At 42.4% G+C, this 14,609-nt stretch overlaps 1 protein-coding gene across 4 annotated transcripts in view; it reads left to right on the plus strand.

The window, feature by feature from the left end:
* Positions 1–14,609, plus strand: part of nfrkb (nuclear factor related to kappaB binding protein) — a 178,235-nt gene that overhangs the window by 58,767 nt on the left and 104,859 nt on the right. For all 4 annotated transcript variants that reach the window (XM_084320314.1, XM_084320316.1, XM_084320315.1 and 1 more), the window contains 2 exons: positions 6,650–6,818; positions 14,014–14,118. In XM_084320314.1, coding sequence (XP_084176440.1) covers positions 6,650–6,818; positions 14,014–14,118 — 274 coding nt within the window. The remainder of the gene's footprint in view (positions 1–6,649; positions 6,819–14,013; positions 14,119–14,609) is intronic.

A 14,609-nucleotide genomic window follows, 5' to 3' on the forward strand; every position in this document is an offset into this window, starting at 1 on the left:
AGGTTCTATGGATTGGGATTGTCTTATATATTGTGCTAACGGCTCTAATGATAGATTGAACAGACCGGGACTAAGAGGGCAACCTTGTCTGGCTGAGCGCGATACCGGAAAGATATCGGAGATGATTGTGCCTGTTATAATCATGGCCGATGGGTCTTTGTATAATACTTTAATCATATCGATGAATCCTTTTCCTAACCCCATCCTTTCTAGCACTGCCCACAGATACGACCATTCCAGCCTGTCAAAGGCCTTCATAGCATCCAGGGACAGTATCGCCTTAGGTATGGTATCCTCTTTGTCGGCATCAAGTACGTGCAGTATACGTCTTATGTTCTCAGTGATCAGGCGGCCTCCTATGAAGCCAGTTTGGTCCGGGTGAACTAAAGACGTCATATGCTTTTGTAATCTGATGGCTAATACCTTAGAGTACAGTTTGATATCTGTTCCGAGGAGGCTTACAGGTCTATAACTACCGCACTCGTTGGGGTCTTTGTCTTTTTTAAGGAGGACTGTTATGAGTGCAATATTGTCGGTTTTATGGAAGTTCCCCTCTTTGACTGAGTATAAGATCATATTTAGTAATAAGGGGCCAATTATGTCCCAACAAGAAAGGTACATTTCTGATGGGAAACCGTCTCTTCCTGGAGCCTTACCACTTTTCATTGCGGTTATGGCCATCTTGAGTTCCTCTAGTGTGATCGGTATTTCTAACTGTTTAGCGTCATCCTCTGAAAGTTTAGGGAGAATAATTTGATTAAGAAATGTGTCCATTTTGTTTTGATCGAAGGTCATTTCTGATTTATATAAATCGGAGTAGAATACTTTGAATGTATCGTTTATTTTTACCGGATCTGTTACAAGTACTTGTTGTGCTCTAATGGTAGTTATATCTGCAAATGTTGCATTAATTCTTAATCGCATGGCTAATAGGTGGCTGGGTTTGGAACCATGAGAGTACTGCTGTTGTCTTGTGCTGCGTATTTGTATTTCCGATTGTTGTCTGTATATGTCATTGATCTCTATTTTTAGTACGTTAACTTGATTTTCTAGTCGAGTTGAGTTGTTGTATTTCAGAGAATTAAATAACGTTGAGTAAAGCGTTTCCAGCTCATCCAGTTTTGTGTTTTGATTCTTGCGCATTTTGGAGGAAAAGCTATCCGTGAAGTCTTTGATCATTCCCTTTACCGACATCCATATTATTCTGGGGTCTTGCACCGAGTTTACATTCTCCCGTTGGAATACTATAAGAGCTTCTTTGAGTTGTGTAATGAATTCCTTGTTGTTAAGCAGCAACGAGTTAAATCGCCATCTTGGGGCTCGGGAGGATAGTATACCAAATGTACCTTTAAGGAGTAAATAACAGTGATCTGATAGTGCGTTGGGTATCATTTCCACTTCATAATTATCAAATAGTTTCTGTGATGCAAAGACATAATCTATTCTGGATAGTGTCTTATGTCTCGCAGATCGACAAGAGTACTTTCGGGTCGTGGGGTTAAGTAACCGCCATAAGTCCTTTACACCTGTAATCTTTGACCAATCCTTTAATGCCTTCGATGAATTCTTTTGTTCGCTGGAAAAGGCGAGGTAAGATTTGTCTATCCTTGGGTTCCAGATGGCATTAAAATCCGCTCCTATTATAAATGAGTAATCGGGAATGTCTAACATTGCATTGGTTAGTGTAGTGAAGAAATCTTCTTCGTACAAATTTGGGGCGTATACCGCTATCAACGCTATTTTCCTGTTCTTATGTTCAATCTTAGCTATAGTTATCCGACCTTCTACATCAGACCATACTCCCTTTAGTACAATATTCAACTTACGTTTAACGACTATTGCTACACCCCGAGTTCTCGTACCAATAGAGGAGTGACTGATATTATGGTATATGTTGTCCGCTAATTTACCTATGTCTTTCCCTAGAATGTGTGTTTCGCTTAGCAGAGCAATGTCCACATGTTCTTTTTTCATCAGTGTGAGCACGCTTTTGCGTTTAAGTTGGTTATTTATTCCCCCGGTGTTCCATATCATTATATTCAAACTAGCCATAGTCTATACATGTTGCATTGTAATTTTTGGTAATGCTTCTAGAGTGCGAGGCAATACTAGATATACATCCCACTAGTGAGGTCCCGTTGAGAGCCGAGCTTAAAAACATACATATATACAAATAAAAATCCCCTACCCTTCCCTCCCACCGAGAGTCGTACAGGATTGTGTTCCATGAACACAACCTTTGCGTATGACTCTCTCCCTTGCACCACCGGATATCCCAGAATGATCCAATTATCCTTAACATTCCTATGTATACCATAGGATCTAACACTCTAAATTCTACCATAAGTAGAATGTCGACTGTGGCTTGGCCACTTACCCGTAAAAAATAAATAAATAAAAATTTAAATGAGATAAACTAAAAATAAAGACCAAAAATAAGCTTCAATTGTCATGCCTTAATCACTTACATTTTATATGAACTTGTAATTTATAGTAATTTATAGTAACCCATGAATAATATGAAGGTATTGAACTGAAGAGAGAGCCTCAATAAATCAGAGAGAGCGGATGAAAAAGAAAGAAAAAAAAAACAAGTAAAAGGAAGAGAACATTAACTTAGATCTTAAAAGAGCATTGCTATGCTTAAACATCTAAAGTATTAATTGGAGAAGTAGTGAAATTATTTCCCATTAATAAAAAAACAATTTTTAAATACGTATATGCAGCATTTCCCCCGACCGGGGTGGGCGATGATCGTTGTGTAGAGTGATCTTTCAGCCGGCCGGCTATGATGGCTCTGTGGTTTGCCTCTAGATAGCTGTTGATTATTCCCCCGAGGGGCTTCTGGTAGAATGAATGACCACGTATTGCTGATATTCCAGAATGTTCCATATATCAAAGAATGCTTCGATGTTCTAGATTATTCCAATATGTCATTTTTACATTGTCTGAATGTTCCAGTATGTTCTGGAGTGTTCCAATCTTAAATCCAATATGTCCGCAATAATATACACGTCGGGGAAAGTATTCAAAAACTCTGAGCACGTAGGTCTCTCTGTCCCAAATCCTTGATTATTAAAGGTTGTACTATATGGTGACCTTGCATAACTGAGATTTAAAAGGCCATTTATACATTAATCTGCTCCTGTTCAGACAGGAATTTGGCTGCCTCTTCAGGCGATTTGAGGAGAAATTTTGCTCCTTGTTTGTCGACGGCGCGAAGTATTGCAGGGTATATTAGTAGGGGTCTGTATTTCCCCAGGTATAGTTGAGACATCACCGTCTTGAACTTGGCACGCAGTTCCACTACCTCACGACAATGATCTTCAAAGCAGTGTATTGGTACCTCCATGTGTTTCAGATTGCCTTTCATCCTGCGAATTCCACGCATAATCATTTCTTTTATTCTGACTTGGCGCAGTACAACTAATATCACTCTGGGCTTAGCGTTGCTGTCACTGGAGCGGGGTCCCAATCTGAAGCTCTCATCCACCTCCGGTATTTTAGGAAGGATTCCTGTTCCCAAGATTTTCTGTAATTCTGTGGCAAACTCTTCAGGGTTTTCACATCTCACTGATTCGTCCAGACCGACAATGCGAATATTCAGCCTGCGTTTTTGATATTCCATCTCGAATATTTTGGCTTTCTGTTCTTTATTGATTCGCGTGAGCTCCTCCGTTATTTCGCTGAGCTCCGTCTTGATTTCATTGTAGTTCCCCTTCATCTCGGCAGTTAGGTTAACTGTGTTAGCGTCTACTTCCTTGTAGATGTGAGTGAATTTGATTTCGTGGGCTTCCACTACTTTCTCCAGAGCCTCGGTGCGTTTATTCTGTGCTTCGGCGTCCGCTCTCAGCGCATCGATTTTGCCTTCAATAGATTCTTTAATAGCATCTACTTTTTGAGTTATTATCTTCTGTGATTCTGTGATCATTTCCTCCATTCCCTCCATTCTCTTCTCCATTGTCTTCCCCATTTCTTCCATTTTCCGGATGATATGTTCGGTGTCTGCGGAGGTCTTTGATGGGGTTGAACTTGAAGCGGCCTCTGTCGAGTCAATACTTTCTGCTGCCCGCTGTACGTATCCTGGGTCACGTAGCGGGATCTCTTCGACTAGTTTTTGGTCTTTCCCTAGGTTTTTCCTTGATGGCATCTCGATTCTTTTGGTCAATATAGTTAGTTGATAGTCTCAGTTGATATATGCGTCAAGTTTTAAACGCATTAATGGTATATAATTATGATTTTAAAACGAAAAAAAAAATAACGGGTGAGCAGCTGTGTCACATGCGACCTACTCCATTCCACAGCTAAACCGGAAGTTCGGAAGCTGGTTCTGTTTCTGTATAGGAATTGCAAATTTTCTGTCGCAACTTAGGCCTTGTCCAGACTAAAACGATTTTGATCTTTTTCGTTTTAATTTCATTTTCATTTAAAAAAAGGTTTCCGTAAAAACGGAACGTCTCAAGATAATAAGTGCGTGCTACAAATTTACAAAATAAATGTCTTTCCTGTTTTAGACGTCGCTGTTTTATTTTGAAAACCCCAGACCGGAAGTGTTGTCGTTGTTTTCGATAACTTGTGTGTCCGGTTCTGTGCTTTTGAGCGAACGCTAGTTTCCAACGGATAGGAGAGACACACACACACACACGGCGCAAATGCAGCTTCACAGGCAGCCGGTAATGAGGAGGAGGAAGAGCTGCTGATTTTAATCGGCAGGAGAGAAAGAGAGCTCAAAGCCGTATATAATATAATAGCCCCGTGGTGCGGTCGGAGGCAGCTCAAACGACCTGTGTTGTATTAAATTAATTGATTGATGTTTAACTTGTCCCTGTGTGTGTCCAGTCTTTTCGACTAGCAAACGTTGTCTGTATTTAACGTTACCTCAGGATACCACTGTCTATTGTATTTAGTTGGTTAGCTATTTCGCTAATGTTGATAGCATAGCATCAACGCTAGTTCGCTGGCTACAGCTCAACACGAGCCATGGGAATACTATTTACTAAATGATGGAGGCTTTTTAATCGTCAAGGTAAGAGATGATTTGTCATGATCAACTGAAGGCGTATGCTATGTAATAGTATGTGCTTGGCTACTACTTGGGTTTTCAGAAAAAGGCCAGCTATGTAACGCTAATCTCTAGCTAGTATCGTGTATTGCATCACAGTAGCCTCCCGATCAAGCTCAATAGCTTCTACATTATATTTACATTTAGTCATTTAGCTGACGCTTTTATCCAAAGCGACTCACAAGTTCTGTACGACAAGTCATCAGGAAGGGCACAACTCTATCAGCTGAGTAACAATGTTCATCAAAGTGTTGAGTGCTACAGTGTAGGTTAGTTTATTAGGACAAGTGCATGACAGTAATGTTAGTTAGGGTTAGATCTTTTTTTCTTTTTTCTTTTTAATTCAGATCATGGTTGAAGAAGTGCGTCTTTAGTCGGCGGCGAAAGATTGGACGGGTTTCGGCTGTCCTAACTGGGGTGGGTAGTTCATTCCACCATTGTGGGGCAAGGACTGAGAATAGGCGACTTCTCTTTGATGACCCTCCCGGAGCTTGGTGGGAGGCATGGCAGTGGGAGTCAGGTCAAACGATTGTAGGAGGGAGACCACTATGACTGACTGAGATGAGTCGGGCAGGTTGAAGTCGCCCAATAAGGAGAGGGGTACCATCTTCCTGTAAGGAGCTTAGAAGCATGTCCAGCTCATCTGTGAAGTGATCGAGCGGACCGAATCGAATCGACCGGATCAAGCTTCTGTAACACGAACGCAACCACTCTGATGCCATTGTTGTTTAATAATAACTCCTGGTGTTTAATAAACACTTCTAGCCAGGACATATCTGGACATATAAACATATATATGTATCATGTTTTTTTTTGTTGGTTGGGTTTGCATGTGATTAAGGGAGATGTCAATCTGTTGTCGACGGTGGTAGTACAGGCGCAGTACATTTAGCTGTAAAAGCCTGATCAAGCTCAATAGCTTCTGTAACACGAACACGGAACTACTCTGTACGATGCCATTGTTGTTGTGATGTTTGGCTGAGTTTGCACACGCGGGGTAAGGAAGAGGTGGGCTATCGCATCATCGGTTCAGGAGAAGATTCGAATCGCTTGTAAAGATGGTGATGCAAGGGGGGCGTCTTCAGAATTGCGCACTCTGAGAGCCGGTCTCAGAAAGTAGCGTATTCAGGCTGCCAGAACGCAGTTCCGTGTGGATGAAAGGTACATACGATCAAATACTTTGCCTGATACGACCAAAATCGGTTTAGTCTGGACATGGCCTTAGAGGCAAGGTTGTCCACATAGAATAACATTAAAATTAAATGCAAATGTCTCATCGAGCCCCACTCCTAAGATATTTATATTCAGGTATTCTCTCAATGCTAGAACCACAGATATGTGTAAACCATCATATTCAATGTTTCTGGTTGGTTAACCGTCTGTAGTGTGGTAGTGAAAGGGTTAACCTTCTGTAGTGTGGTAGTGAAAGGGTTAACCCTTTGTCATGTGGCAGTGAAATGGTTAACCTTCTGTATTGTCGCAGTGAATGGGGTTAACCATTTGGTAGTGAACAGGTTAAACAGCTTCTCCCAATGGCTTCTATTACATGTGAACGCTCTCACTCTATGCCTCTTGCCTCTTCCACAGGACTTACTGGACTCTGCTCAGGGCAGACTAGATGTTCCACTGAAGCCCAGAGTTCTGCCTGCTCAGCCCTATGGAGAACTGCAGGAGGTGAAGGCCCGGCACCGAGTGAGACGCATCGTCAAGGAGGTCAAGATGGAGTGTGGGGACAGCAATGCTTCATCTGACGATGGTGGGTCTAGGTGTAGAGAGATCTTTTTCTAAATGTTCTGCGTTCCAGTTGTCCTTTTTGTCTCACGTTACCAGTTCACTCTTCACATTTCCTGAAAGTGCTACAGAAGATATCATGCTCAGCTAAATAATTACAATTTATAAATAGATTTTTGGTCGAATGTCCACTGGGATCTTGCCTCTGAAACTGCCGAAAATGTCTTTTGCCACTTATGAAAGATAAGTTCATCACCATTATCAAGTTATGACCTGTATGATTTAAGCACCAGAACCTCATTCCAACCAGTAGCACATCACCAGTTCTGACCTTTCGCACTAATGTCACACATAATGAAGACCTTTGAGTGGTTGGTTCTGGAACATCTTGGACATCTAGTGAGAGGCTCTGACAGGTCGGTTGTTGTGTTGTGGAGTGGAAAGAGGAAGGTGAATAAAACCATTATGTTGATGATCAGATATCAATTCTTGTGATTTTATTTGACTTTAGTTTGAAAGTATAGGCGGACTATTCCTCGGTTACACCGAGACCCTGTTGCCCCGCCATTGTTCCATTAAACCCATGCCGTGTGCTGTTACTGCTATCTAGAATGCTGGCTAAGAACAAATAACATGGGTGAGGAAATTAATCAAATGAAACGGAAATGCTGCACTAATAATAACATTAATTATTTTTATTTAACTTTTTTTTCTTATCCACTTTTTCTCCCCATTTTCTATTTTTCTCCCATCCCAATTTCGTATTACCAATTCTTCCCTCCCCTGTCTTGAACGTTGCTAGACTATGCCTCCCACTGGTCGGCTGTAGTGAGGATAGAAGCCTTGAATCACGTGTCCCCTCCGGTACACGAGGAGGCAGACTGTCGCATCTTTTCACCGCAGCAGCTTGAACGCTCAGTGGCGAGGAGTAACGCGTGGGAGGCTCACGCTGCCCACGATACTTCCTGTTTCCGCCGCACCGGCATCACCCAACCGACCTGTAGGAGTCGCTGTCCACAATGTCCAATCCCCACCCACCGGCTTTCCCACCCTCTAACACTGCCAATTGTGTTAGTATGACGGCCGGCCAAGCCGGTAGCAACACAGAGAGCTGGGCTCGATACCAGCATATCCTGCGTTAGTGGCGAGTGCCTTGCCCACTGCGCCACTCAGCTGCCTTAACAGGTTATAAAGGTTATAATTAGGTATGTCCCGATCCGATCACGTGATCGGGATCGGGGCCGATCACGTGATTTTCCGAAGATCGGCATCGGCAAAAAAAAAAAAAAAGTTAAAACATTATTTTTTTATCGGATCGGGAAATATCGGTATCGGTAGATACTCAAAATCACATGATCGGGATCGGATCGGGAGCAAAAAAACGTGATCAGGACATCCCTAGTTATAATTATTTTGTCTCGTCTTAAAGAGTTAAGAGTTTTCGGCAAGATTTTATTTTGTAAACTACATTTTGTGTCATCGTTTTTAGTCAACAACATTGCATAAATAATTTAGTCATGTTAGTGTCACATGATCTCCATTAACATGACGTCTCGTTGTCATCAGGGGAAAAAGCTTCGTTAACGACCATATTTAGTTATCATTTTCATTGACTAAATGAATACTGCTCTGGACTAGGGATAGACAGATTAAATGGGCTGATATTTGACATTTTGAGATATTACATTTGCTGATAAACAAAAAAATTCTGCAGACACATCTGTCAATTCAGCCATTTCTAAGACTTAACGCTCAAATTATTATCTTTCAAAGCTCATTATATTTAATTGTCCACTCTTAATAACATTATACAATGTTTACAGTCTGTATACTTGTGTTTATTCAGATCTTAGTGAGAAAATATTAATAATGTTAGTTGGGAATAGTAAGCCTTAAACAAGCTAAACTACCGCTACGTTAGAAAAATGGGTTAGAAAAATTATTGTATGGGAGTCCCCAGCCCCCACTCCTAAACTTACTCCCCCCAGCCCCCACTCCTAACGCTACTCCCCCCCCCCCCCCCCCCCCCCCCCCCCCCAGCCCCCACTCCTAACCTTACTCCAGATGAGCCAGGGTTGTGAAATATTCATCAGATTGTCACTGGCTAGTGTTAAATATATATTGCAGTTTGATGATATACTGTACCCCGCTCTCCCTTAAATACTAGTCACGTTCTGAAACCTACAGCATATCCAAATGTATTTTTCAGTTTCATTATTGTTACGAAGGATCAGATTAAACCGAGTATATATATTTATTTGTTGATATATATTGAATAGTATTTGTATATCGTTTGATATCCCTTGTATATTCCTTGTACATATACACGGAATATCCCTTTAGCCTACTATAGCCCATAATAGTTCATTCTCCTATTGGACAAAGGACCAGGCGCCAGGGGACCAGCCCCCGGAGTCAAGTTCAAAGTTACCGACAAGACATGTCTGTACTAGCCCCGGCCCTGCCCAGGGATACGGCGACAGAAATGAGAGTGGCACTATTTGTTCACCGTGCATATAAATATGGTGCAAGTGAATACAGAAGTACTTAGTCTTAGTCAGAAACTTAGTAACCAACGTGAAGCCTCACCCACGATACGACGTGCGGTGAAGTATGGCCTGTTTGGCCCCAGAATAGCATTGAGACCGCGTGCGAATTAATAACTGAATTGTCAGAGTTTGGCACTGTACCGTCAAGTGCGGCGTATTTCTATTAAGTTAATAATAGTCTATTGTGTATGGTGCATCGTGCGGTTAGAGTTCTAAAGTGACCAGCATCTCCAACGCTTCCTCGTGTTAGCTAGATTCTTATCCAGGCTGGGCCGACCACATGGCGCTTTCATCCGAGGAGATCTAGGCGAGGACCGAATGGACATGTACACTGGATTACCTACCCGACGTCTGCATAGCCCTGTGCGGCTGGAATATATATTTGCTTTGGTACTGTGATTTGTGGAGCGGATAATCGCCAACGCTGCACGTGTTGGATTTACCCCGAGAGGAGTCAAGGTCGAGTCGGCGCTCAGAGAGCCTGAGGCCGCCTAGCTTTCTTCACTGTGGAGCTACAGCCTACAAGAGAACCAAGCTGTATTCGTCTGCGGATCAAGAGTCTATCGCACTGTCTTCTGTACTCGAAGTCTCCCTAGATATCGTTGACCAGACGTTCTACTACCGACAGCTCTCCTACCCCCCCTGCCGGCTTACAACCGGGAGGACCCCTTCCAGTATATCCCGCTATATCATTAAGTGTACCATAGATATAATTCCCTAAGAGCCAGGTTGTATACTTGCCTCCTGCGTAACCAGAGAATGGACATTCAGTGTTGATTTGCCTACGAATACTCATTTGCCTTACAAGTGCAATCAAATGTAATATAAGTATCATATGTACCTTTTGCTCCATTAAATACTTGATTAATACCTTTGACTGGAACCGATTTCATTGTGGGAAGTGTTCATCATATTCATATATTGTGTACTGTATGGCCAGTAGTTAAAGTACATAAAGCGGTAGTGGTTTAATGATACCATACTTATCAATACAGTCAGGGAATTGTACCCCTCAGTTACAATTATAATTCATAAAAAATCATTCAAATTAATTTAATTAAAATTTAAAATTTAAAATTTTTATTTAATCCTCATCTCACCTCCTGCCAGAGGTCTCATTTAATCCTCATCCCACCTCCAGCCAGCGGTCTCACTTAATCCTCATCTCACCTCCTGTCCAGTGGTCTCACTTAATCCTCATCTCACCTCCTGCCAGAGGTCTCACTTAATCCTCATCTCACCTCCTGCCAGCAGCCTCACATGCTCCTCATCTCTCCTCATCTCACCTCCTGCCACCAGTTTCACATGCTCCTCATCTCACCTCCTGCCAGAAGCCTCACTTCATCTCACCTCCTGCCAGCAGCCTCACCTCATCTCACCTCCTGCCAGCAGCCTCACCTCATCTCACCTCCTGCCAGCAGCATCACATGCTCCTCATCTCACCTCCTGCCAGAAGCCTCACCTCATCTCACCTCCTGCCAGCAGCCTCACCTCATCTCACCTCCTGCCAGCAGCCTCACCTCATCTCACCTCCTGCCAGCAGCCTCACATGCTCCCCCCATCAACAAGGACAGCCAATAAGCAGAACAGCATCATGTCAAAAGCATAACACTCAAGTGTGTGTTAGCTTCCAGTAAGACAATGGTAGAGTGGTCACATTTTGCACTGAGACATGCCAATACATTTTCTCTAGGTTTTACATTTTACTGGTGTGATTCTCAAATGAAAAAAATACTTTCAAGATTTGTTCAAAAGGTACAACAAGTCTACAAAGTCTCTGAATTGAATCTATTCCGCAGCTAAACTGTGTTTCTCTCTCTCTGTGTCTCGTTGTGAACAGTATAGGCTACAGAAGTACTCTGTGTTGTATTTCAAGAAATATATGCCTCTACCCCCCTGTACAGTGCTTCAGCAAGTTAACCAGAACCACAAGCAGATTAACAGAAAGATAGAATTCAGATCTTGAACCAGACCAAAGTGAGTGAAGATACAGGAACAGCCAGTGAAATGTCCAACTTTAAAAACAGGGCTGAGGGGAGAGTTGTACCCTTCCTGCTGAACTTGTAAGTCGCTTTGGATAAAAGCATCAGCTGAATTACAAAATGTAAATTTACTACGGTTGAGGAGATGGGGGGAAAACAAGCATCTCACGTTGTTCTGAATGTATGTACATTAAAAAAAGGAAAAAAAAGCTGTGACAATACAATAATCTGAATCTTGTCAAGCTTGTGTCTAGTTTGGATCATTGAGATTGAATGTTCATCCTTTTTCAGTATCATTTTGAATGCAGGGTTCGCACAAGGTCCTTGAAGTGCTTAAAGTGCTTGATTCTTGAAAAAGAAAAGTCAGGGCCTGGAATTCCTTGAAAACAGTCAATTATTTAACAAGGTGCTAAAAAGTCCTTGAAATTAAAATCAACCATTAGCATTGAACGTTTTGTTCATCCATGATCTTAATTGTTCTGAATCAAGACATTTATTTTTTTATTTAAGTGTAACTAATTGTCGGAAATTGGTTTTAACTAAGTCATAAATATTGGATCAGATTTATTTTCTATAAAAAACATTTAAAAGTGAATTGTATCCTTTTAAAATAAAAAAAATTGTGCTTAGAAAAGTACTTGAAAGTCCATTTTGCAATGTCTGTGGGAACCCTGGGTTGAGGAGAAGGGAAAAACAAGGGGAAAACAACCATCTCACGTTTTTCTGAATATATACCGTAATTCCTCTAATAGTAACCGGGTCTCAAATACAAGCCGGGTCTCTATTAATGGCCGGGTGCGCTCTTGAGCTAAGCAATTATAAGCCGGCCTCCTAATACAAGCCGGGTTACTAATATACTGAGCTGCATACTGAGCTAGTTACTTGATTTCACTTTGAAAACGTTGAAATGACCAGTGACCACCTGTAATTGCACTGTTTACTATTTCATACAGTACTTGGTTTCAATAAATGAACCCAGTACATTTTACTGGGTTCAAACTGACACAAAATGTTGATTTATTCATTATGATCCGTTTGAAAATTTGAAATATAGGCCTCCCTCTTATACAGGCCTCCTCCTAATACAAGCCTGGTACCCACTACAGTTGAAACAAATACAAGCTGGGGTTACTATTAGAGGAATTACGGTATATATGTACATTGTTAGATTCTGATCAATCGGCCAGTATCACGTCTTCTTGTGTTATCATCTCTCCATCCACTCCCTCTGCGTTGTGTAATTTGAATGATCCTGACGTCTCATATACTGTCTGTACAATCCTTATCTCTCCCCGTTAGTGCAATCCGCAACCGTAGTAATTCTCCACCTTCGTAAGAATTCGACACTCGACACAGCGTAATACCTTACAAGGAGAAGCGTTGTTTATTTTCATAAACAGAAACCTCATAATCAGATGGGAACCAATTCGTGTTGTCCTTGTAAGATCTATTCTAATGATCTTTCGGTGTGTTCAGTCTATCGTCCTTCTGCTATTCAGTCCAATAGTGGTCAGGCCTGGTCGTTAGCCAAGACCCTCCTCGTGTTAGCCGAAGCTAATGATGATGTGGCCTTCCCCCCCCCCCCCCTCTCTCTGATGAGAGGAGGGAGCTCAAAGTCTCTGATAGTGTCTACTCTCCTGTGTGATCTCAGTCCTAGTCAGATTGTAGTCTGCCCTTAGTCGCTCTTGGTCTGGCTTACACCCGGAAGGAACTTGCTTTTCTATATTCTCGCCATAGCAACGACAGCCCGCCCCTCTTCTGGTTGTCATGTGCCGCTGCCATGACAACAGCTTTTTTTTTTTTTTTTTTTTTTTTTTTTATATCTTTCTTCCCCTCCTTTTTTCCCGATTTTTCTCCCATCCCACCCTTCCTGGTTGTTGCGTACTTTCCCCTACTGTTGGTCCGGGAGACCGGAGACTGTCACATGCTTTCCTCCGACGCATGTGCAGCCTGGGGCAGGCCAACCTGGCCGCGCAGGTTCTCACCGGGGAGAGTGTAGCGTGTGGGAGGCCACACTATCTCTCCTCAGTTCCAACCCTCGCTGAGCAGGCGCCCCGACCGAACTGTAGGGGTCGCTGTCCACAACGCCCAGGACCCACCCTTCAGCTTTCCCACCCCCTGATACAGCCAATTGTATCAGTGCGAGAGGCCAGCCAAGCTGATAGCAACGCCGGGAGCTGGATTCGAACAGGCGAATCCTAGTGTCTCCCGGTGTTGGTGACGAACGTAATCTCCGTGCGCCACCTGCCCCCCCATGACAACAGCTTTAACCTTTAAACACATTTCAAAACGTTTCATTACTGTCAAAACCTCCATCGCTCTGCTCCCTGTCTCCTGTGCCCCGCCGTTATCTTGTTGTGTTCTAGATCGGAATGTCAACACCCTGCTCGCTGGCAGTGTGCTGCCTCCGAACCACCGTCTCCTGCTTCCACCACCGTCAGCCTGCACATTTCAACCTCTCTGACCCGGCCCCCTTTAGATGCGGTCATCTCCCCCCAATCTATACATCACATACATTGAAACCCACTACCGATTTCTTTCAACATAAAAAAAAAAGCTGTGACAATAAAATAATCTGAATTTTGTCAAGCTTGTCTAGTTTGGATCATTGAGATTGAATGTTCATCCTTTTTCAGTGTATCATTTTGAATGTAAATGGTTACACCCCCAGTGTTTGTTGTGTTTCCAGATTCCACTCCATGGCTGCCAACCCCCCAGTTTCCTTCCTCTCCCGTCCCCACCATCACACTGCGGGTGATCTCCTGCATCTCCACCCAGGACATGAAGACCACGGGTCAGCTGGCTACTTACTTATATTTGTATATCCTGTATTATGTAATATCAAGTATATCCTATTTGTGTTATCAAGTCGGGTGACTCCCTCATCCATGAATTTGGATATCGATTTAGATATGAATAATATTATATATTATTATATTTGTACTTATATAGGTTAGTGCAGTGCTTCAAAGCTAGCGATATGGGTAATCCTTAACAGGCATTGGCTCCTAACACCTGTCTACCTACCAGCCAGCAGATCATACATTGATTTCAGTGTTTGTTTAGATCAGGGGTTCTCAAACCTTTTTATACCACAAGCCCATTTTATTTAGGATATTTTTTAAAGATAATATACGACATTCCTTTATTGATCCCCTTGACGACCCCACACTTAATGTGTCGCGTAATTTCAATGTGGAATTAAGGAATATCAAAATAAAAGCACACGTTGTTGAACTTGATCATACATATTTATTAGAACATTTTATTATAGCACTATGTTAT

The sequence above is a fragment of the Notolepis coatsorum genome, assembly GCF_963971535.1.
Source record: "Notolepis coatsorum genome assembly, chromosome: 8".
Classification (NCBI taxonomy): domain Eukaryota; kingdom Metazoa; phylum Chordata; class Actinopteri; order Aulopiformes; family Paralepididae; genus Notolepis; species Notolepis coatsorum.